This window comes from Pezoporus flaviventris, unplaced genomic scaffold (assembly GCF_033815535.1).
Source record: "Pezoporus flaviventris isolate CSIRO_AGI_PZ_B2104156 unplaced genomic scaffold, CSIRO_AGI_Pfla_v1 ptg000091l, whole genome shotgun sequence".
Classification (NCBI taxonomy): Eukaryota; Metazoa; Chordata; class Aves; order Psittaciformes; family Psittacidae; genus Pezoporus; species Pezoporus flaviventris.
The window spans coordinates 992,689-1,015,472 of NW_026892639.1; the positions used below are offsets into that span (position 1 = coordinate 992,689).

The window sequence follows — 22,784 nt, forward strand, 5'->3', positions numbered from 1 at the left end:
CTGAACTACCCTGAGCTGTCCCTCTGGGAGAGCTCTCAGAAGGATGCTTAACCTAGTTCAAGGCAGCCACAGGTCTGGGAGTGATTCCCAGATGGACTTTGGCCTTTGGGAAGGTTTTAGGAAGGTTTCTAGGCCTTAAGGGAGAACCTTAACTGGGGAGAACCTGGCCCTGTGGGCTGCTGAATTTTGGGCAGATCACGGCATTCATACACACACCAGGAGGTGGTTTTCAAACACACCAGCTGGGAAAGGAAAAACAGCTTCCTCTGTTCAGGAGGCCACATCACACCGGGGTGTAAAGTCTACAGACTTTCCAGGGCAGTAACAGAGAAATACATCCCTGCGTCCAGGCTGATGGCCATGGGACTCACCCGTGCCCAAGGGATCGGCCTCTGATGCTTTGCCACGTTCATCTGTTCTTATGAAAAGAATGAATTTCCTACCTGTTTTCGTAGGATTGCAAAGTCTGGTGGGGAGTTTATGGCATTGGTGGCATCTCACAATGGGGACACAAGTGCCTATTCCACAGAGAAGCTTGAAACTCAAGACACATTCAGTAGAGATTCAACTGTGGGTGATTTATGAGCAAAGGCTTGGGATTCATTAAAGCTCCCCGGTTCCCGACTCAGCTGCGACGTTCCTTATTTGAACTCTGCCATCCTTTTGTTCTCCATATTCAGTCAAGACCTGGCATTTCTCAAGCTCCTATGTGCATATGTATTGCATGCTTTGACTTGCAACAGCTTCCCTCTTGCTTTCCTTGATCTTCAGGCAAACCCAAGAACTTGTGTCTTGCCCTGTTCACAAAGGGCTGCTGTCAGCAAATTGTAAGAATTAAAAGATATGAATATTACACCAGCTATAACCCCCCTTCACAGGTCAGAGTCAGCAACTGCAGGTACTTCTCTGCATCAAAGCTGGGGTGAATTCACGATCTCTGAGCTTAAAGTGAACGTCTGCCACTTGGTAAAGACCCCTTGAGCACTGCATCAGGCTGAGGTAGACAGCCCCAGTGCACCAAGACAAAACCAACAGGGTCTGGCTCTCCTGAGAGGCTTGTGTGGACCCCACGCCTCTGCTTGCACTGATTTTGCACAAGCCTTTAGTTACCTGTAACGCAAGCGTGTGAGGAGGCCTCTGCTAGGAAGGGGAAAAGGGCAAAACTGGTGCGAACTGGGAAGGGCTCATACAGCACTAAATGGAGAGAAGGAGCCAGCAGGAAAACTCCTGGATCCCAATGTGCGTTTCAATGCATCACCCTTTGGCCTCCCAGCGCTGCAAACCAGAGGGGGTCCCAGCTTCTACAATCGTCCCTTTAAAACAGAACATGGCCCAGAACTGGAAAATGCCAAATATGCCTAAAAAGAGCACAAAGAGAAACCTGCGGGCAGAGGAAGTTTTCCTCCAGGACAACGGGTGGCAAACGAGAGCTCAGCTGGGACCTGGCTTTCTCCTGCTGATCCCGAGTTTTCCCAGTGCGCTATGAGAGTTGCAGGGATCGAGACGGGGCATTGCCAAGGCGTTCGAGGGCCCAGGCAGGAAGGATGTTTGCCCTGTAACACGATGAAGCAGGGACCTGAGGTGCAGGGGGGAAATGGTGTGGTTCAAGGGTCTCATTTCTACCAGGTCCTTGGAGCCCTCAAGGAGCGCTGCTGGCCGCGGCTCTCGAGGTGTTGGCAGGAGGAGCTGTATTGAGTTGATGCTGAGACCAAGGGAGAAGATGACAGCGTTAAGGCTCCCCAGCACTTACAAAGAGTAATAGAATCACACAATGGTTTGGGTTGGAAAGGACCTTAAGATCAACCAGTTCCAACCCCCTGCCATGGGCAGGGACACCTCACACTAGACCACATTGCCCAAGACTCAGAGCCAAAGGAAGTCTGGTACTTCCAAACCTACGTGTTCTGTAGGCAGAGGGGAAAGAAGAAATGTCCCAGCAGCTTTTGCCTTCACTGGCAGGAACCTTCTTTTAGTTCACCCTAAAAACTCTTTTTCATGTACCTTGGACACGTATCTATCCATATATCTCTTTTCTATATACCTAATCTGGCCAAACTCTGCCACTTTCAAATACTACTAGGTCTAGTTTCTCTGGATACCATGTGTCTTCCCAACCAGGGGCCCAAAGAGAAGATGGGTTCACTGGCCATCTCTGTAGGAAGGATGAAACTGAGAGGGTGGGCACAGTGTCTCCCCTGCTGTGGCAATGAGGAGATAATTCCAACCTCTTCAAGGATGCAAGGATGTGCTCACCAGAAATTGCAGTAAGAGGATCTGCACAAGAGCATTTATTCCCACAGCTTAGTCCATCCCAGACCAAGGGGAATCACACAGAGTCAACTCAAAACTGCTGGATCCACAGCTTTTCTATGTCTAGCACTATCAGATGGGAAGAAAAGGAGCCACTGGCCTGACAGTGTCAGGACTCCCGGGGGATTTAAGGGATTAAGCAGAGAAACAGATTCCCCTGCGTTTGCCATAGGCACTCAAGCTCCTCGTGTTGTGCACTGCGCTCACACACACACACACAAACCCCTCCTTTATGTGCACATCCATCTGCTCACACTTGTACAGCCAGTGATGAACGGGAGCCTCCCAGCCCAGCGGGGCTTTTGTGCTCCTGCCCTTGAGTGTGAACGCCTGCGTTGCGAGTTGATGCTGGGGAAACGCCTCTGTCCCCTTCTGCGGGTAAAGCTGTGGGCAGCAGAGCGGTGCCAGTTGCTTTCCCAACCCTACGCTGTCCTCTGTCCCTGCAGGTCCCTTGCACTAGGTCAGCAGTACAGCTCGCTGGGGTCCCAGCCCATCCTCTGCGGCTCCATCCCCGGCCTCGTCCCCAAGCAGCTCCGCTTCTGCCGCAACTACATTGAGATCATGCCCAGTGTGGCCGAGGGGGTGAAGTTGGGCATCCAGGAATGCCAGCACCAGTTCCGGGGCCGGCGCTGGAACTGCACCACCATCGATGACAGCCTGGCCATCTTCGGGCCAGTCCTGGACAAAGGTAACCAGCAGAGCCGGGGGGCTGCGGGCAAATAGGTTTGGTTGGGGGGGGGGAGATGTCACATCTCCCTTTGGCTTTGGATGCACCAAGGATGTCCCACGGGGAGCACGTTCTGGGAAGAGTCATCCCAGCCTTCAGTTCTCCAGTTTCTTTTTCCCAGTTTTCTTTTGGGATGCTACTTCAAAAGGGGTCACAAGGGAAGGGCCCGATCCCCTCCCAGGAGCAATCAGCAGACGAAGTACAGGAAGGGGAAGGCCTTGCCCCAAACATGCACACACGTTTCAGGATCATGGGCTCCATCCTCCCTGCCCAGGGCATGCAGCGCTTCCAAACAACAGGGAAAAAGCCAAGGAAGAGCCCTTTGAAGCATTGTCTACCCCAGGCGGCCAGTGAGAAACCATGGTGGAAAACCAAGGTCCTGATAAGGCTTAGTTGGGATTTCAACCAAAATGGTCAGGGCTGGGAAGAAGAAGAGGGAGAGGAAATGTATTTTCCCTCTCCTGTCCCCAAACACTTGCTCTTGCTCCCCTTCATCGCTTCCTCTTGAAAGACCAGCTTTCTAGACCCACTGATGAGGATCTGGCACATTGGAATCTCATTGATAAGGCACAATGAAGTCCAGATTCCCAATGAGGTCACAACCTGGGCATTACCCTGGGAAACCTGAGATGCTGGTCCCCAAGACAGATGGGGACCTGCACCTCTGCCCTGCAGCCAAATCCAGCCTCATAGGAGGGTGCTGGAGGACTTTGGTGACAGATAATCTGTCCCATCTCCAGTTAGCAATATCCAAGACCTTAGGTCAAAAAGCATTCCCATGAAACTGAACCAAATGGTGGATAAAAACCTCCCCTTCTCTCCAACCCATCCCATGGATTTTGTTGACTCCACGCTGAGTTCAGACATGCCTTGGTTCCACAGCTCCGTGTATGTAACTAAAGCCATTCCCGAAGCTTCACTGGTATCTTAGAATCCCAGATTGGTTTGGGTTGGAAAGGACCTGAAGATCATCCAGTTCCAACAATGGGGGTTCCACTAGGGAATGGTGATGCCATGAACCAAGCCTCTGTAGCCCAATGGTTATTTAATGAAAGTGAATTAGTCTTTGGAAATGGGAATCTTATGCTGTGGCCTTGAGGAAACTGGAGAAACCTGGGTTGAAAGCAGGACACGAGGCTATTCCCCAACAGTCCCTGGAGCGTGCCAATCTCCTGGGGAATCTTAGAATCACAGAACCATAGAATAGTTCGGGTTGGAAAGGACCTTAAGATCATCCAGTTCCAATCCCCCTGCCATGGGCAGGGACATCTCACACTAAACCATGGCACCCAAGGCTTCATCCAACCTGGCCTTGAACACTGCCAGGGATGGAGCATTCACAACCTCCCTGGGCAACCCATTCCAGTGCCTCACCACCCTCACAGGAAAGAATTTCCTCCTTAGATCCAATCTAAACTTCCCCTGTTTCAGTTTTAACCCATTACCCCTTGTCCTGTCACTCCAGTCCCTAATGAAGAGTCCCTCCCCAGCATCCCTATAGCCCCCTTCAGATACTGGAAGCTGCTCTGAGGTCTCCACGCAGCTTCTCTTCTCCAGGCTGAACAGCCCCAACTTCCTCAGCCTGTCTTCATACAGGAGCTGCCCCAGCCCCTGATCATCCTTGTGGCCTCCTCTGGACTTGTTCCAACAGTTCCATGTCCTTTTTATGTTGAAGACACCAGAACTGCACACAATGCTCCAGGTGAGGTCTCACAATCTTCCCTACAAAGCTCCAACATTCCACACATAAACACTTGATGCCATTCTTTGTCAGCCTTGGCACAGCTTCCTGGCACAGCAGCAGCTTGTGCCAGCGGAAGGAACTCGCTGGGTTAAAGTGTGATTCCTCGCTAAGAGGAGCCTTGAGGTTCAATCCCCTCCTGGTTTGCCAGGATGTATTTTGGGGTAGCTGCTGTATCTCCTATCAAGTCACTTGTCATCGAGGCTTGCCACGCTATAGCTTGGGGCCTGATAAAAGCACGGCCTGAACTTCAGCTCTTACAAGAGCAGGAAGTTTGAATGTTCTTAAAAACTGCCATTAAAAAAAACATCATAAACACTTGAAACACATTAGAAAAGAGCTGTTACAGCATTCAGGCGCTGCAAATCTCCCACCACCATTGCTGTCAGCAAGAAAGCGCTTGAAAGTCAGGTCTGACCCGTCCTCCCCCTAATCAGCAAAGTGAACTTTGAATTCATGAAGAATATGCAAGGATTCTTTGGGCTGCAGGGACTCGAGCAGAACCTCCTGCGTGGACATGCCCCAACACCCCCCTGCTCTCCCAGCTGACACAGCCAAACATCACCCCTAGCTCTGAAACGCCTCTGACAGATGGGGAAGAATTATTGAGCACCCTCGTTATGCAGCTCTCCCCAATCAAACCCTGATGCATCGAGAGAGCAGGGCCAGGCTCTGAGCTTGCAGTGTGTGGTTATCCTGGTGTCTCACCAACCTGTAAGGAGAACGGTTAAAAACAGACAGCAGCATCTGCAGATAACGGTATATCAAAGGCCAGCCCGCTTGGCTGGGGTGCTTAGTGACATCTTTAACTGCGCTGATGTCTTCTCACTGCTGCCTTGAAAGTCGGTGGGAGGAGAGGGGATGGGGCTCATTTCATCCATGTAGTGATGATGTCTGCAATGTCAGTAGTGCCACTCTTGAACCGTAGGGACAGGTCAAGGGAATGGCTTGAACCTGCCAGAGGGGAGACTGAGATGAGCTCTTAGGCAGAAGCTCTTCCCTGTGAGGGTGCTGAGGCGCTGGCACAGGGTGCCCAGAGAAGCTGTGGCTGCCCCATCCCTGGCAGTGTTCAAGGCCAGGTTGGACACAGGGGCTTGGAGCAAGCTGCTCCAGGGGAAGGGGTCCCTGCCCGTGGCAGGGGTTGGAGCTGGATGGGCTTTAAGGTCCCTTCCAACCCAAACCAGGCTGGGATCCTATGGCTCTATACAAACACCACCTTTCCAGCCACTGCTTCCTCAGCTGAAGGAAGAGACAACGTTGGCAATGAAAAGGCTTTTGTCCTGCCCTGATAGACCTCGTTAGCAGTGATGAATCCAGGAACCAACCCTGCTCATCACTGCCAGCGGCACTGTGGATAGTGTTGCTGGACACATCTGTTGCCTTCACAGCATCACCTTCTCCCAGGCTCCTGTCCCACTTTCCTTAGGTGCAGCACCAACAGAAACCAAGAGTTCTGAGCCCATAACCTGAAACTGAGACCTGCAGTTGTTGCCAGCTGGGTTTCATATCTGGCCCTGAGCATCTGTGACTGCTATTGCTGTGCTCCCTGTTGACTTCCAGGACCCCAGAGGGGTGTAACCCCACAAACCAAGGCTCAAACCAGACAACAATCACTATTGCAGCTTGGGCTGTGCATTAGGCCAATAGGCATTAAATACTAAGCCCAAAATAGCCAGCATTTAAGCTATGATAACTACCTGGATGAAATCACCTCTAAGTATCAAAGAGCAATATTTAGGTTAATCTCATCTACTACTCCCTTAAGTAGATTGAAGCTATTACAGAAAAAACTTCAAAGGTGCCTTTTTCATTACAATAGCATAGAAAATCACTTCTAATACAGCCTAAAAAAGAAATTGAGGATAATTTCAGTTTAAAGGAGCTGCAAAAATGTTAATCAGGGTTGGGTCCATTCACGGAGAGCTTAGTCTGAGGAGCAAGGCAATGTGGGGAAAGCTTGCAGTGCTTGGGCTGCGTGGACCTGCTGCAGCCCACATGTTCAAGCCATTCTTGGTTGCTCCTTCTGGGCTCATCGTCCAGGCTTCGAGTGCTGGTGTCAGTGTGGGAGCGTAGCAGGCTCCAGTCACCAGGTCAACCCACAGTCCCACCCCATCTCCATCGTGCTTCGCTCCTCAGCTTCACCATTCCCCCTTCGCAGCCGGTTGGTTCCCCAGGGCCACGCCGATCATTTCCCTACAAGTTTTTCTTCTTCTTCTTCTTTTTTTTTTTTTTCTGCACGTTGTTTTTTCTAACCTGGGCTCTGATTAAAAAAAAACCAACCACCAAAACCCAACCCAACCCCAGGACGCGGGGTAAGATCGTGTTTTTACAAGCAAATTCCCCGAGATGATTTATACTGCAGGTGTGCAGTCTGGGACAAGGAGGGAAGAGAAACCTGCTTTTCCCTCCCCTCTCTTCTCCCTCCCTTTTCTACTTAAAATAAGGTCAGCTCTTATTAAAGGACAAGGTCTCCTCCAGCCAAGCCCTGCCCCAAAGCCGGGTGACTTCCTGCTGCTCTGGGAGGGCGAGCAGTGAGGAAGTGATAAAGGCCATGATGTTGGTTAAAGCCCCGTGCCTGGGATGGGCTGGTTGTGAGGGCAGGAGGCAGGAAGGCCCCAGAGGCATCTGGAGAGCAACTCCTGGGATGGAGGAGAGGTCTCTGAGCCGCAGGCAGGACTGGGTCTGCAGGAGGGAGCTTGGCAGGAGCAAACTCCTGCATCACCCCCCGCAACGGGGGAATGGCTCTTCCCCTGCCTCCTCGCACCACAGCTGCCCTTTGTGTGCTCTCCTTGTCCAGGAAGATGCCACTGGTGCTCCAGAAGGGTCCTCTCCTCCCCAGCCATGGTCGGGCTCAATCCTCTTGCCATTGGCACCGGCCAGGGCAGCGCCTCGCGGTGCAAAGGAGCCAGGTGCAGAGAAGGCAGCTGGGCCTGGGCTGCCTTTGGGGGTCCTTGTGTGCTCATCTAAGCCCCTGCCACGAGCTGTGAAAAGCCAGCCCCGCGCTGAGATAACCCATGGCTTTTCTCAGCCATGACACTTGCAGTCATTTGCATCTAAACAAGGGGTGTGTGGGATCAGGGGCCGTCTTGATATAAACTCAGCAGCTTAAAGGGAAAGGGGGGAGGGAAAAGGAGAAGAGGGAGAGAGAAAAATAAGCTTATAGCGATGAGAAAGAGCTAAGCTTCCTCCCCTACTGTGAGGCCGGGCGAGCGATACCATCCCCGCGCTGCAGTCGTTTCAAATCACTGCAGCATTCACACGCCCTTTAGCCATTCTGATCCGGTGGCGGGGGGCTGGGGAGCGCCATCAATAGGGATTTCCCAGCCGGGCCGGCGGGATTGGAGGGTGACGGCAGGACAGGGGGAACATTGCCCCGTTGCTACGAGGTGCTCCTGGGGAATGCCAGCGCTCTGTGCCGTGGGTACGCTGGCCCGGCGGAAACATTCTGCATTATGCTGGTAATACAGTGTGACACCGCGGGAACAATGGCAAATTGAGTGTCCCAGCAGGTAACGGGCCCGGCTGGGAGACAGTCGCAGCCGTGCACTGTCAAGGCGGCTCTAATCCTCTCTGGCCAACCCCTCCCCTGGTTCTGGGAACGCTCTTCCCGCATTTCATCTCTGGGAAACTCTCCCAGCTCCTCGCCCGGACCCGGGGCTGGATTTCAAGGCAAAGCGCTCGTGTTTGCAGCTCCGTCCTCCCCGCCCCGCACCACGCGTGGGCCACAGGGGGTGGGTTGCATCCCACCGCTGCCTGGCCACGGCAGCAGCGGCCCCAGCTCGGCCCCCATCCCGGCATCCATGCGGATGCACAGGCACACGGTGCCTCTCCATCCCATTCCCATCCTTTTCTCATCTCCCTCCCCGGGGTGGGAAGCAAAGGCACATGAGCAGGGAGGGCGGCTCGTGTTCTCCCCCTCTGCCCCCGAGCTGTCCTGGTCTGAGGCCAGAAGGGCTCGCTAGCTCCTCTAATCTGATCTGCTGTAGATCACAGGCCACCCAAATAGCCTTTATCAGGCTGAACCACTCTAGTTGAAGCAGGGATCTTCAACCCATAGGACCCAGTGGTCCCAGTATAAGCAGCTGGTGAAAGGTATGTAAGGAAAACTGCAGCAGGTAGAGGCTGGATCTCTGCTGGTGTTATCGGAGGTGGGAAGGGCAAAGAAGAGTGAATTAAAGTGAAACCCACAATATGGTTTTACGGGATTGAGCAGCCCTGGTTTAGGATCACGTTTGGCACCTGGATCCGAGCTCTCCGCGCTGCTGCAGAGATGTGCATTCCACAGCTGGCACATAGCCACGAGCTGCCCCTTCCGACCGCCTGCACAGGCTGAAATCAGCCAAGTCTGAGCTGCCTGCCTGTCGGGAGCTCTACCCCACCTCTGCAGCCCAGAGCAAGACCTGGTGCAGCAAAGACCTCCCCAGGGCACGAGGCAGGAGCAGCTGAGGGATGCATGGGGTGGCTGAGGGACAGTTCCTGGCTCCTGCTCTGGAAGCAGGAGATGGGCTCCAAGGTCATCGCTGGTCTGAGCCAGCAGAAAGCCCTGAATTCATCCCACATCCGCTGAGGGCTGTCTTGATCATTTGGTCAAGCTACACCCATGAAGCAGCTGGAAACATCTGCAGAGCACCCAGGGGCACCATCCACCACCAATGGTCCCCAGACACCTGCCTTCAGCACCCTCCTGCTCTCCTGCACATCGGGGATGGGCTTGGATTGACTCCGACATCTACCCTGGATGTAGAGACCTCAGGTCTCCATCTTCATAAGGTGGCACACAGGGTCAAAGCACTCTAGTGTCATCCACAAGGGTGCTGCACTTAAGAAGCCTGTGCCAAACCTGAGAGATGTCAACCAAAAGATGTCCTCAAGGAGAAACCTGAGGCTGAGACACTACTTTGGCTATGCTTGGGAGTGCCTCTATCTAGTGCAGCCTTCGTGAAGTCAACAGTCGAGCTCTGGTTGATTTCAAACTGAGGAGAAACAGTACCCCAAGAGGCTTTAAGAACACCCAAGCAGAGCTCTGTAGCTGAAGAGCCAGGTCACTGTGGCAGACCCGGAGTCACACTTCTACCTGCTGCTGCCTGTGCGCTTCAGGTGTCACCAGCAGCACCTGACCCACGTCTTTTAAAGAGTAATAAAATAGATTTTCACTTTTTAATGAAATCTAGATGAGATTTGGGTAAGGCCCTGGCACAGGGTGCCCAGAGAAGCTGTGGCTGCCCCATCCCTGGCAGTGCTCAAGGCCAGGTTGGACACAGGGGCTTGGAGCAAGCTGCTCCAGTGGAAGGGGTCCCTGCCTGTGGCAGGGGCTGGAGCTGAATGAGCTTTAAGGTCCCTTCCAACACAAACCAGGCTGGGACCCTGGGGTTCTGTGATGCTGAAGGAGGTTAGGAAGGAAAACACAAGTGTGACACTGACCGGTAATCCCATGGGCTCTATTCATTCCCAGCTACACGCGAGTCTGCCTTTGTCCACGCCATCGCATCGGCAGGGGTGGCCTTCGCCGTGACCCGCTCCTGCGCTGAGGGCACGTCCACCATCTGCGGCTGTGACTCCCATCACAAAGGACCTCCAGGAGACGGCTGGAAATGGGGGGGATGCAGCGAGGATGCCGACTTCGGTGTGCTGGTGTCCCGGGAATTCGCTGACGCCAGAGAGAACCGGCCGGACGCACGCTCGGCCATGAACAGGCACAACAACGAGGCCGGCAGGACGGTGAGTGCTCAACGGGTCCAGAGCTCGCAGCACGCCCCATGTGTGACTCCCCTTGGTGTAATGGGACCACAGGGTCCCATAACTCCAGGGTTATTTTCCAGGGCACGGCATTTCCACTCTCCCCAAACAGGCAGCCACGGGTTCAGGGCTAAAATGAGGGTGCTGAGGCACTGGCACAGGGTGCCCAGAGAAGCTGTGGCTGCCCCATCCCTGGCAGTGTTCAAGGCCAGGTTGGACACAGGGGCTTGGAGCAAGCTGCTCCAGCGGAAGGGGTCCCTGCCCGTGGCAGGGGCTGGAGCTGGATGGGCTTTAAGGTCCCTTCCAACCCAAACCAGGCTGGGATGCTACAATTGGACCTTGGGATTAGATTGGGTTGGACAGAGGATCAGAGCAGCTGCCCGAATCAGCTGTGCTTTTCCAGTGGGATGTTTCTTCCACCCCCCCCACCGAGCTCCCCACATTCACAACCAGCCCATGCTTTCCAGACCAAGCTCAGATCAGGCGTTTAAACCCCGGGAGCAAAGGCAGGTGATCACACCCTGGGCATCCCAACCTGCTGCTGACCACCTTGTTGTGTCTCCCCTGGACAGACCATCCTGGACCACATGCACCTCAAGTGCAAGTGCCACGGTCTCTCGGGAAGCTGCGAGGTGAAGACGTGCTGGTGGGCCCAGCCTGATTTCCGGGCTATCGGGGACTACCTGAAGGACAAATACGACAGCGCCTCCGAGATGGTGGTGGAAAAGCACCGCGAGTCTCGGGGCTGGGTCGAAACTCTGAGGGCCAAGTACGCTCTTTTCAAGCCACCGACAGAGCGGGATCTGGTCTACTATGAGAACTCCCCCAATTTCTGTGAGCCCAACCCCGAGACGGGCTCCTTTGGGACAAGGGACAGAACATGCAACGTCACCTCCCACGGCATCGACGGCTGCGACCTGCTGTGCTGCGGTCGCGGCCACAACACCAGGACTGAGAAACGGAAGGAGAAGTGTCACTGCATCTTCCACTGGTGCTGCTACGTGAGCTGCCAGGAGTGCATACGTGTCTATGATGTCCACACCTGCAAGTAAACATAGGTAGGTCTCCAGCTGATGGGAGGTTGCTCCAGAGCAGGGCCATGGGGTCCGTCAACCCTGTGAGCAGCCCCCATGTGCTGGCCTCATGCTTCAGAGGATGGCATTAACAAACCCTAATGCCCTGGGCCGGGGCAGGCACCCTCACACAGCCAGCACCAGCGCTGCAGAGGGGGCTCTCAGCATCTCACCCACACAAGGCAGCCCAAAGTAAGACCTGGTGCTGCAGATGAGCTCCGTCACTGATCCGCTGCCTTCTCGTGTGCTGTTTGGCATGACGGACTAACCGGGGAGAAGCAGGGACAGCGAAAGCTGAAGTGAGGCACAGCCACACTAGCCAGCGTGCTGCTGACACAGCATGCAAATCTTCCAGCTCTGTCCTCCTCCGGAGGTCAGGCCCACATAGATGCTAATCCAAGGAGTTCAGGTGGAAATGAGTTTTACACAGTGAGAGTTGAACAACTCAAGGCTCCCCTGCCCGCTGGCATGGCCATCCTGGTCTCAGCAGATGCGGTAAGGAGGAGGAAAGGAGCCAATTCCCCTCAGCAGGCAGGCTCCTTCCTTCCTGCTCCAAGGAGATGATGTCAGAGAAACCTGTCTGAGCCTTACAGCCAGCCTCTCCTTTCACCTCCCCTTTGCCCTTACTAATTCCCACAGCCCCAGATCATGTCCTATAATCTCCCCGAGGAGGACAGCAGGAAAGCAGAGCCCAGAGCTGATCCTCTGGCACGTGGGCAGGGTAAGAGCAGAGTGCACATCACTACTCCAACAGCCTCCTTGCCATGCAGCTGCCCAAGGGAGGCTGTGAAGGACCCAGGCAGATCCACCCAGATGACGCACCCCTTTACTAAGCATTCCCTAATATGACTTTATACCCCAGAGCAAGCTCAGAGCATCTCCCCAGGCACAGGGTGAGCTGCTACAACCAGCTCTGAACATCAGTAATGATGGGGAGACAGAAACTATGGCAAGAAAGTGCTGTCCAAGCCTTTTCCTCAGCCTTCCCCCACCAGGCAAACCGGTTCAAACCATTTCATCCAGCAAAGAGAGGTAAAGGCAGATGGAAAAGTCAACATTTACTCAACAGCACAACCCCAGGCAGGACCTTTCCTTCCCATAGCGGTTTGGGAGTTATCAGCAAATCATGAGGGGTCCTCACCAAGCGCAGATGCTACGTTACCACTAGCAGGGATTTGGGCCCCAAGAGTGGCCACACACATCCCATGACCCATCTCAGTGCAGAGGAATCAGCATTTGTCCCTCCACCTGCTCCCCAGGCCCTATCCCCCCTTCTTGACCACACGCCCCTTCATTTTGGGCTTGTTTTCATGGTATATTGACCCTAGAAATTAAAAAAATACGTATTATCTGTGTCCTGGTGGGCTCCTCTGCAGCCAATGAGGACCAATAACCATGTTCCAACACCATTTCTCAAGCATCAGTGATTTAACACAGAGATATGTCCCAACCATGAAAGCTGTGTTTTCTACTCCACTCTCTTCTTCATCCATGGGGAACAGCAGTATGCAGTACTGCACAGAGCAATAAAACGGGTGGAAGACCCCTCTCACCTGGAGTGCCAAGACCCCTCCATGGCCTTGGCACTCAAACCTGTGGCTGGAGAGAACGAGAGCACAATTCTCAGTCCACCCTCTGTAGAGCATGATGAGGAGCTCCTGGATCCACCCAGCAGGAAAAGCATCAGCTTTCTAAATTTACAGATCCCAGGAGAGCTCTAAGGCACCTCCCAGTTCAGAAATAAGCCCTCTTCCAATATGGAATCCTGTGTCTGGAAAGACTCCAAGTACCTGACTTTAAAGAAAATCCCTTCTTTGGTTGTTTGTTTTTTTTTTAATCAAGAAAAGGTATTTAATATTAAATAGAACATTTATTGCCTTGTAATGATTTTACTGTAGCCAGGTATTCTAGCACTGAATGGAAGACCTTTTTTCCATCAATTTGCTGTATCCAAAGTTTTGTATAAAGTTGTAGAGGTCGATTTTTTTTATTTTATATTCAGAAAATGTCTCTTTTTATAAGCATTATTTATTATACAATGTATATACTTGAGTTAACTAAGATTATATATTATATAAATATATATATTTGGAGAAAAATCTATTTCAACTTGCTTTTTTTTTTGTGCTACGTCATTAAAGAGAAGGTAAAAAACCAAAAACATGCACTTGCCAGCTTGTGTGGTTTGCCTCTGAAGGTCCTTTAAGTCCTGCTGAAGAACAGCTATGGGAACAGTGGTTCTTCATCTAGCCTCTTATGCACAGCCATATGAATGCAAGCCAATGATGGTAAAATATAGCAAATAGTGTTCAGCTGTAAAATCTCCTCTAAGTGTGCCTAAAACATGAGATTACTGGATTAAAACAGACTTCAGACTCCATACTCACCCCCATCAATGCTCTTTCAAGCTGTCACTGAATCACCTTTTGATGGTTTAGACCACTGAAGATCCAAGTTTTCTCCTGTTCATGAATAATTCTGTGGGGGTTTCTGCAACACCTCCCATACATTAACGATGCCATTAAGTGCACACAATTTTACACACATCTGGCCTCAAATATACCTATCCAAAGGACACAAAAATAACAAAATTGTTCTCTTTTCCTGCACTGATCCCAAATTTATACACAATTACATCTGCCTTCTGGCAGAGTGCTGCCTGAAACATGGTGCTGCTTTGTGTGTGAATGATGCCCCAGCTCCGTTTGACTGTGTCACATCGCATACAGCATTGGAAACAGACTGGTTTGTGTTGGAAGGGAGCTTAAAGCCCATTCAGTTCCAACCCCCTGCCACAGGCAGGGACACCTTCCACTAGAGCAGCTTGCTCCAAGCCCCTGTGTCCACCCTGGCCTTGAACACTGCCAGGGATGGGGCAGCCACATGCTTCTACCTGGGCCATCTCCTGCTGGGTGGCAGCAGCAATGCCTTCAAAGCTACACAAACACCACCACCGTGTCACCAACAAACCAGACAACCAAAAAGTGCAGCCTCATGGAGTGTTTTGAGCTTAACAGCACTGTGATTGCAAGCTATCTGTATGTCTGCCCACCATCCCAAGCTATTCTCCACCACACTACGCCCCAAACCCCATCCCAACACTTTGAAATACGTTTGCCTTTGGTTAACAAAGCTAACTCAGAGACAGTTACATTTCTGGAAAGTTCAGGAAAAGGCAGTAACAGGGAAAAGAAGGGGAAGAATTTGGCCATTACTGTTTAAAGCAATACAGTTCTCACCATAAAACCACTCTTGCCCAGGTAGTAGGGAAAAAGTGGTGGAAAAATGCTGCCAGGAGACATTCTCTTCTGCCACCTGCAGGAAACACTTTGGATGGAGATCTCAGAATAGGCTGGAATAGGTGGAATGCCACACCCAGCATTTTGCCCTGTTTTTTTCAACACGGCCTTCTTCAAGTGTGATACCCCTGCACACACATGCATGAATCTCTGGGGCTTCTTCATCACTGCAAGGCCCAGAAAACTCTAGGATGGGTTGGACCAGAGGTCTTCTCAGCCAATTCCTTTAAGACTACCTGTGGTCAAGCTGTCCAGGCTGGGAATATCTATTCAATCCACCCATGCTTAGGTACAAACTGAGCATCCCTCTGGCTATCAGCAGCCTGAGAATAGTTTTGCTGTCCTCAAGCCATACATGAGCATTCCATATATACACCTCTGTTCAACGAGCACCAAAGACACAGATGTCTCCTAGATCATCACAAGTTGTTGTGCTTTTTATTGAATCCACTGAATGTGCAATTAAACCAGGTATTTATTCATCAATATAGTTCTGGACAAAGACACAATAAGGTTTACATCATTTTCTCTGAAATATAAGTTAATGTGTGCTGCTGTCACTAGGACTAGCAGAGGAAAGAAAGGAACAAATAAATTCACAAGATCATACACAAAATGAAAGGGAATAATAACCACTGGGACTCGCCATGTCATCACAATACAACAGCACTGCCAAAGGAAAAGAAAGCAGAGTGGAGTGACTAAAATACTCCAGCTGCTGTAAGTGTGCACTAAGGACTACAGTACCGTCACCTTTGGGGCTGAAAGAACGTGAAGCACCCTCTTTCCCTGGGAACACCACTTTGGGTACAAGCTGCTAACCCTTAGCAGCGTGTCTGGTCAAGTTTAGGAAGCTACAATGACTAAGATCCCATAAATGGCTTTGATTTCATGCCCCACCAAATTGAGGTATGTTCCATAAACCTTATTAAACATGTGGAGCCAAAGAACCAGAGGGGAGTAGCCTCATACAGTCATCATCAACAGCATCCCATTGACGTGAGATGACTACTGGGGAAGGACCACGTAGCAAAGTTTGATACATTCCTTAATTTCAGTGCAAAATCATGGCAATACGTTATCTCGTGCATCTGCAGGGCTTAGCTTCCTCTCTGTCTCTAAGGAGGAATTGCAGCTTTGGTAGCATGGCCAGAAAATGAGATATAATGAGGCTGGCTAATACGAAAGCTGCCATCTACACTGCACTCATGAAGAGCTGTCAGGCTGGAATCAGCATCTCTGAAGCTGTCAAATTAACAACGAGCTTTGATGCCTTCAATACTGGATCTGGAAGTTTCTTCTACTCTGATCAACATACTTCCCTGCCTTTTTCCAGGCCCTAATGCCACTAGCCAGTCTCTCTCATAGGGCCACAAAATACCCAAATATAAAAGAAAGCAGGTATCAGCGTTTAGGCAATTCTGGAATTGAATTACTATGGGCACTGTTTTTAGGTAATCAGCCTGGCTCAGTGTTCAATGAGGCATAGTATGACATAACATCAGATCAGGATAGAGTCTTCACCACAGACTGTCAGGTTTTATTAGAGGTCAAGAGTTTTTCCTATAGGAGCAACTGGATGCTGGACACAAGTGAGCATTAGCTTCAAAACTTACAGGGCAATTCCCTCATGCTCAAACCAAATGAGAATGCAGCCTTGCCTGCACAGAGACAGAAGCACAGTGTTCTAGGAGACACTTCCACATGATATGAGGATATTAAAGACAAAGAATAAAGATACTGTATTGCACTAAACATGCAGATTCCACATTGGGTTCTTGGAAACAGGGGAGCATTTCAGTTTGTCCAGTATGTGCAACACAGAAGAGTAAAGAGCCCAGTGTGTATTCTCCAGGTTGGTCACTTTTCCAGCTGCTGATCTTGCACTTGGTCCACCTTCAGTCTAGGCAAGGAACTCTTGCAAAAGAAGCCAAACCCGTCAAGAAAGCATGCACATGTATGAAAGCATCAAGCACACACTGGAACCCACTCACATGGAGCCAGGATAGATACTGGTGTGTTTCCCCAGCACAGGTACTGCCCTACAGGTATTAGTCATTTTCTAGGAGATGCCACTGTCAAGACTGGGCTCAACTATTCCCTGTGATACCTACAGGGGAAAGAGTATGACATCCTTCTCTCAGACAGGAGAAACACAACAAATCAAAGTTCCAGATTTTAGACAAACAGCTGGATTTTAACTCTAGCAGAGCCTCCTCTGATTTACTTTAGCTCAAGAACGCTAAATCGTGGTCCAACATCTCATTTAAAGGCACAGGTAAATTAAGAAAAGCAGAGAACTCAGGCATGCAGGTTCTCAAAAAGTTGTCAGGACCTCCCCCCTCCCAAATCAACTGGCTTATAGCTGCACGGAGAACTGAGCTGGTATAGAGCTCTATAAACAGAGGAGAGGCCACCACTGAGATCAGCTACACTGCACTGCAGCTTCCCCTCAAGGAGATGCTTGTTTCTGAGCAGAGAAGAGGATTTTAAGCAATGCTTTAAAATAAAAGTACTTACGTTCCTTCTTCTCTCAGAAGAGCCAAGAACTTTTTCACCCGGTACTCAGGATCCATCTAAACATCAAACAAAACAGATCTCCATTAACATGATGCAATCTTACAGGAGGAAAATGAAGCCACAAAGACAGCTGGAGATGTGTGTTTGCTTTGCCCATACATTGCCCTGGCCAGAGATCAGCCTAAGTATGTCCTCATACATCCTCTGTCTTCCTTACCTCCCGTACAGCTCCAGTAGCACAGGAGAGGAGCTGCACGTGGTGGGTTAGCACATAAGGGAAAGCCGAATCCCAGCACAAGGCTTCCAGAACCAGCAGTACCAGCTTGTGGTTTGGCTCCATCCACCAGGAACATCCCCCTAAAGATCAGTCCTGCCTCTCCCCCGTGTTCTGTTTAAAAAACCCCAACAAAACAACACACAAGTTTACGTGTCTGCACAGTTTAGGGCAGCATGAAGCCCCCCCCGTCTACAGCATCATAGGTGTGCAGCCACGGGGCGATGCTGTGAACAAGGCTGGGGTGAGCATTTCCACCCACCTCCAGATTCAGAACTGCCCATGATATACATAACCTTTGCCTTCAGGTTTGAAAAGAACCAATGCTGAAGGTCAAAGCAGAAAAAGAAAACGTCCTGTGTCAGAAGAAGGAATCCATTGTCAAGACTGAGTGAAATGGACTGCAACAGAGCCAGGCAGTCCCTGAAGGCCTGCACCCTTTAAATACATTTAATACATGTGAGCAATGACTTACTGACTTGCCTGTAGGTATGGAATTAAAAGCCAAGGAAGAAGAGGAAAAAGTAATCTAGATAAATGACTTTATTCCCTGAGGTGACATCCAGTCAGAGCATATCCTTAGTGCTGTGCAAGTTTTAACAGAATTGTGAATAGTGAACGGAGGGATACATGACTTATATGCTGCTAAACTACATGCCTCTTAGCTTATGCTCAGCCTCTCCTAGGAAGATCTAAGGACAGTTCACTCAGCTGCACTAAATCCATTTGATGTGAAAAGAGAGTGTGTGTGTGAAGGGGGGAAGGACTCCGAAGGGCGCTGGGATGTCAGCGTGGAGGATTAGGGCTGCATGTTACACCCTCTCATTTTTAGCATGCATACACTGTCGAGCACAAGCTTGATGGCTGCTCGCAGGCATGGATGATGGCTGCGGGGGAGGGTTAAGAGCTACATATTTCTACCCTCTGCAATTATTTTCTTTAAAGTGCTGAAAGTGGAAAATCAAGAGAAGAGCAGCTGAACAGCCTGACAGATTTATCTTCTTCAGGGAGAGAGCGCATACACCTGCACGGGCACCTTCGCCTTGAAAAGAAAAACAGAAGGATCCTAAGTGATTGCTATCTGCAATCTTAACGTGCTGGGTGTAGAGAAGACATTCCATGAAAGGTAAGTTAATCCAATCCCACCAGTTGCCAGATACTCTTCTCTGAAGTGCAGCTCTAAACAGCCTATAGGCACTGCGGGTTTTAAAGACCTCTCCATGGACCAAGACCTGGTGCTTTCTTTGTTCAGAACATTTCTTCTCACTGTAGCTCTTTTCTCAAACCAATTCAAAGGCTCCCCACACATAGCTAAAGCAGGAGTCGGCAGAGAAGTGAGAACCTCTAAGACTGCTCCCATTTACCCCAGGTCCTTCCTGGACCAGAAACATTCTTACTTGTAATGACATTTCTATCAGCATCAGCAGCTTCTTGATACCAATCCAAACAGGCTTTCCTTTGACATTCTGTGCAATAGTGCTGCGTTCCTTGTCTTTGAAGTTACCCAGGAGCTGGGAGGGGGGAATAAAATACAATAAAACAAATAATCAACAAGAGGAGATTGTCAATAGGAATAACGCATCCTATCTGACTCAGGAAAAAAGAGAATGAGAAGCTAGAAAGCATTTTCTAGCTTGGAAAGAAAATTTGTTGCAATAATCCTAGACAAGGCAAAACACATTTTATTTGATAACAGTTCTTCTCATAACATCTCTAATCAAACAGTCAGTCTCTTTTATGATGCATTCCAGTTTTTCTCCAGATTAGACTGTAGAAGGAACACAATGGCTCAAGCTAAAGTGAGTTTTCAAAACAGCTGCTAGATCATCTGTGTCTTTCAGGCTTTGATGCTATTATCTGAAGGGGGCCTAAAAAGGGTGCTGGAGAGGGACTCTAGCGATAGGACAAAGGGTAATGGGTTTAAAGTAAACCAGGGGAAGTTCAGGTTAGATACAAGGAAGAAGCTCTTCCCTGTGAGGGTGGTGAGGTGCTGGCATAGGTTGCCCAAAGAACTGGTAAATGCTCCAGTCCTGGCCGTGTTCCAGGCCAGGTTGATCAGAGCCTTGGGCAACATGGTCTAGTGTGAGACATCCCTGCCCATGGCAGGGGGGTTGGAACTGGATGATCTTAAGGCCCTTTCCAACCCAAATCGCTCTGGGATTCTATGATTCTATTATCACTGTGACAATTCTGCAAGTTGGCATGAAAGATCTCTCTGCAGTTTATTTTAACAGCTTTCAATATTCACTACAATTTCCACTATGACATAGAATAAGAAGCCATTAAGTGCATGAATTTATACAGAACCTATAATCTCTTCAGCACCAAACACCTTCACCCAATGTTGTTCCTAGAGCCCGGCACCCTCAAGGAACGTCAATTTTAAGTGTCCCAGCTATATTCATTACCCACTTCCATGCCCTTGGAATCTTTCAATCCACTCCACAAACTTTTCCCCTAAACCTACTATTCCCTCACTCTCCCTTAATTTAGTGTATGAAAAAGTAATTCAAAGGAGCCTTAGAACTGTTAGCTTATGACATAATGTTAAGTGGAACAGTGTTCCCAAACACAGACCTACTGCAAAATTAACTCCTTTCCAACACATTTTGAGCTTGTTTGTCATCACTGAATCTTTTCTTACCTCCAAAGCCTCCATCAGCTGCTCCCCTGTTGCAATGTTGGGCACATGAATTGTGGTGCTGAAAGCATTCAGCATTTCCATTTCCTGCAGGACATCTTTGCGACTGGTGGTTCCAATGATGAGAAGCTTGCGACCCTGTGCACACAATGGAGTAAGTGTCAAGAAAGGCAAAACAAGAGAGGAACCAGCTTTGGGAAGTTTTAGCTATCTACATATGAAAAATGGGAAATGGCCATGTAAAAACACCACTTAAAATAGAACTAATAGGATTCAACCTGCCAGTAATTGAAGTCATCTAGAGAACTACTCTGCCACTGTGCAGACAGTTGCAATGGTTTTATGGGTCACATTGAAGAGCAGAGGTTCCTGTAAGTCTCCAAGAGTTCCCATTGTCAGTGTGGTTGTGTACAAGGACAGTACCACGTCTGGCAGTCTCCGAGTTCAAACCAACAGTGCACACACCAATTCCGAGCTGACCTGAGCAATAGCAGGGTTTGTAAATAACAGAGCAATGAATGGAAAACACCAACTGCCAATAACAATCAGGGTTTGGTTCGTGTTGCAAATGCTATTTCAGTGCTAGTTGTATGTCACTGTGCAGTGTTCAGACACTCATCAATGCTGGCTGGTGGCTCCATCAAAAGAGCTCTTGGGTAAAACCCCCTTTTTCAATGCAAGGGACAAGGAGGCCATGGGTTGACCAGAAGCCTGGCTTCTGGGCCCTCCTCATTTGCTGTACAGAAGTTTAGCTGATGCTCAGAGACAGAGAGTAACGTTCTAAACTTCAACTTTGTGAAACTAAACTTGGCTTGTTTCTTTAATAATGACAACCAAACCAACTAAAACCTATTCCCAGAGCAGCCAGAATTCATTGAAGTGCCTTGCATTCCTCTGACAAAGGATGAAAACTTATTTAAACTTAGTAAGTCTTTGATGAAGATTCTGCATTTTCACAGTATTTGTTTCCATTTCCCAAGTGCCATCATATTCCTCAACAGCCTGTGTTTGAACAGATCATGCTCCTGCTTTGGGTGATGGACAATGAAAAATCACCAGAACTGGTATAACAGACTCAAGTGCTCACTTCAGGTTTGGTTTTAGCCTAAAACAGCACAAGGAGGTGATGCCTAGCAGGCTGGAACCAGAACATGCCCCAGGTCATGAGCTTCATCCAAAGGCAACACTGTGCTGACCTTCCTGTGTATTCACCACTGCCTGCACCTCAGGAGGCACCACACTCAGCATCTCAGTCACCTCTTTAGAGGGGCAAATCACCAGAAACCTAGCAGACAATTTCATGGGAAGCACCCAGTTCCCAAACTGATGACAGAAATGCCAGGTTTAGCACTGCAGAGGGAGTGGGAATGCTTTATTCCTAGACAAAACTCACTTACTGGCAGCCCCCAGCAAGCTGAAAAAGGTCTGAGTGTCTAAAAATGTCTTTAGTAGCCCTGAGAAGGGCATGCACTGTCCACCTAAATACAACTGTTCCGTAGGCTGCTGCTTCCACTGTGTTCTGCATGCCCACTGCACGTTATTCGTTTCCTTTCTGATCATCAGGTCACTGTGTAGCAAGGCCAGGAAAGTCTCTCATTTTATGAGTCTGAGCTAAATCTGAACAATTCAGTAAGATCTTGCAGGTAAAGAGGAAAAACCAATGCATGCGAAGAAAGTGAAGAGCATTTGATCCTCACGCCTACAAGGAATTCAGAAAGCTCCCTCAGGTGCTCATTTTCAGCTAAAGCACTTCATAGACTAAGAAAACCCAATGATGCTCAGCAACACAAAAGCTTTCTGCCTGCATAAAGACAAACTTTCAGTGGTCTTCATCTTTGGGAGGGGGTGGTAAAACAGACTTTAACGCAGGCTTGCAAGCTGTGTGAAATGAGTTCCCCAAGAACACTTGACCCATCACCTGCTCGTGAGCCACAGAAGTCTGGTACAAACACCTCTGCTCTGAAGTTACCACCCAAGGACAAGGTTAAAAGGTGCCTTTGACTTGCCAAGATAAAGCTAGGATAACAGCACACGTGAGAGCAGAGCTGATGCGTGCTCAAAGCCTTCAGAAGGCAGAGACAGCGATTATAAGCAGATCTGATTGAGAAAATTTCATCTGGATTCTGATTCACTTCGCTTTCATAGCTGCTATTTCCTCAACACACTGTCCTCAGTGGCCTTTTGTTCAATTCAATAGTAACACTGATGTACCTGATGTTATATATGCTCTAACTCAGGAAAAAGTATAAGCCCTTTAAGAACTTCTGCTGCCTTATTCACAACATTTGAACAAGTCAGGTACATGCTGTTAGGCCCCTTCAAAGTGTTTTCTCGTTATACAGGTAAGGTGCTAGGGTACAAGGGAAGCCAAAGACTCTTGAACAGGACTGAGCCCTCCAAACCAGCCCTCCTGCAAGCACAAATCCATGCCATGCCACACCACCAAGCCTGATGTGCTTCATA

The 22,784-nt window shown here is 49.7% G+C and overlaps 2 protein-coding genes across 4 annotated transcripts in view; one reads left to right on the plus strand and one right to left on the minus strand.

The window, feature by feature from the left end:
* Nucleotides 1-11,976, plus strand: part of WNT3 (Wnt family member 3) — a 30,178-nt gene extending 18,202 nt beyond the window's left edge. The window contains exons 2-4 of one of the 2 annotated variants that reach the window (XM_061475931.1): nt 2,757-2,998; nt 10,231-10,496; nt 11,087-11,976. In XM_061475931.1, the coding sequence (XP_061331915.1) occupies nt 2,757-2,998; nt 10,231-10,496; nt 11,087-11,566 (988 nt within the window). In that variant the 3' untranslated portion in view covers nt 11,567-11,976. Of the gene's footprint in view, nt 1-2,632; nt 2,999-10,230; nt 10,497-11,086 lie in introns of those variants that run through there. The other variant, XM_061475930.1, reaches the window with a different exon arrangement.
* Nucleotides 11,977-15,302: 3,326 nt separating this feature from the next.
* The window catches only part of NSF (N-ethylmaleimide sensitive factor, vesicle fusing ATPase), a 62,028-nt gene continuing 54,546 nt past the window's right edge, over nt 15,303-22,784 (minus strand). Inside the window, exons 18-21 of one of the 2 annotated variants that reach the window (XM_061475909.1) lie at nt 20,325-20,459; nt 19,078-19,191; nt 17,407-17,462; nt 15,303-16,803 (exon numbers count right to left, since the gene is read on the minus strand). In XM_061475909.1, coding sequence (XP_061331893.1) covers nt 16,785-16,803; nt 17,407-17,462; nt 19,078-19,191; nt 20,325-20,459 — 324 coding nt within the window. In that variant the 3' untranslated portion in view covers nt 15,303-16,784. Of the gene's footprint in view, nt 16,997-17,406; nt 17,463-19,077; nt 19,192-20,324; nt 20,460-22,784 lie in introns of both variants that reach the window. The other variant, XM_061475910.1, reaches the window with a different exon arrangement.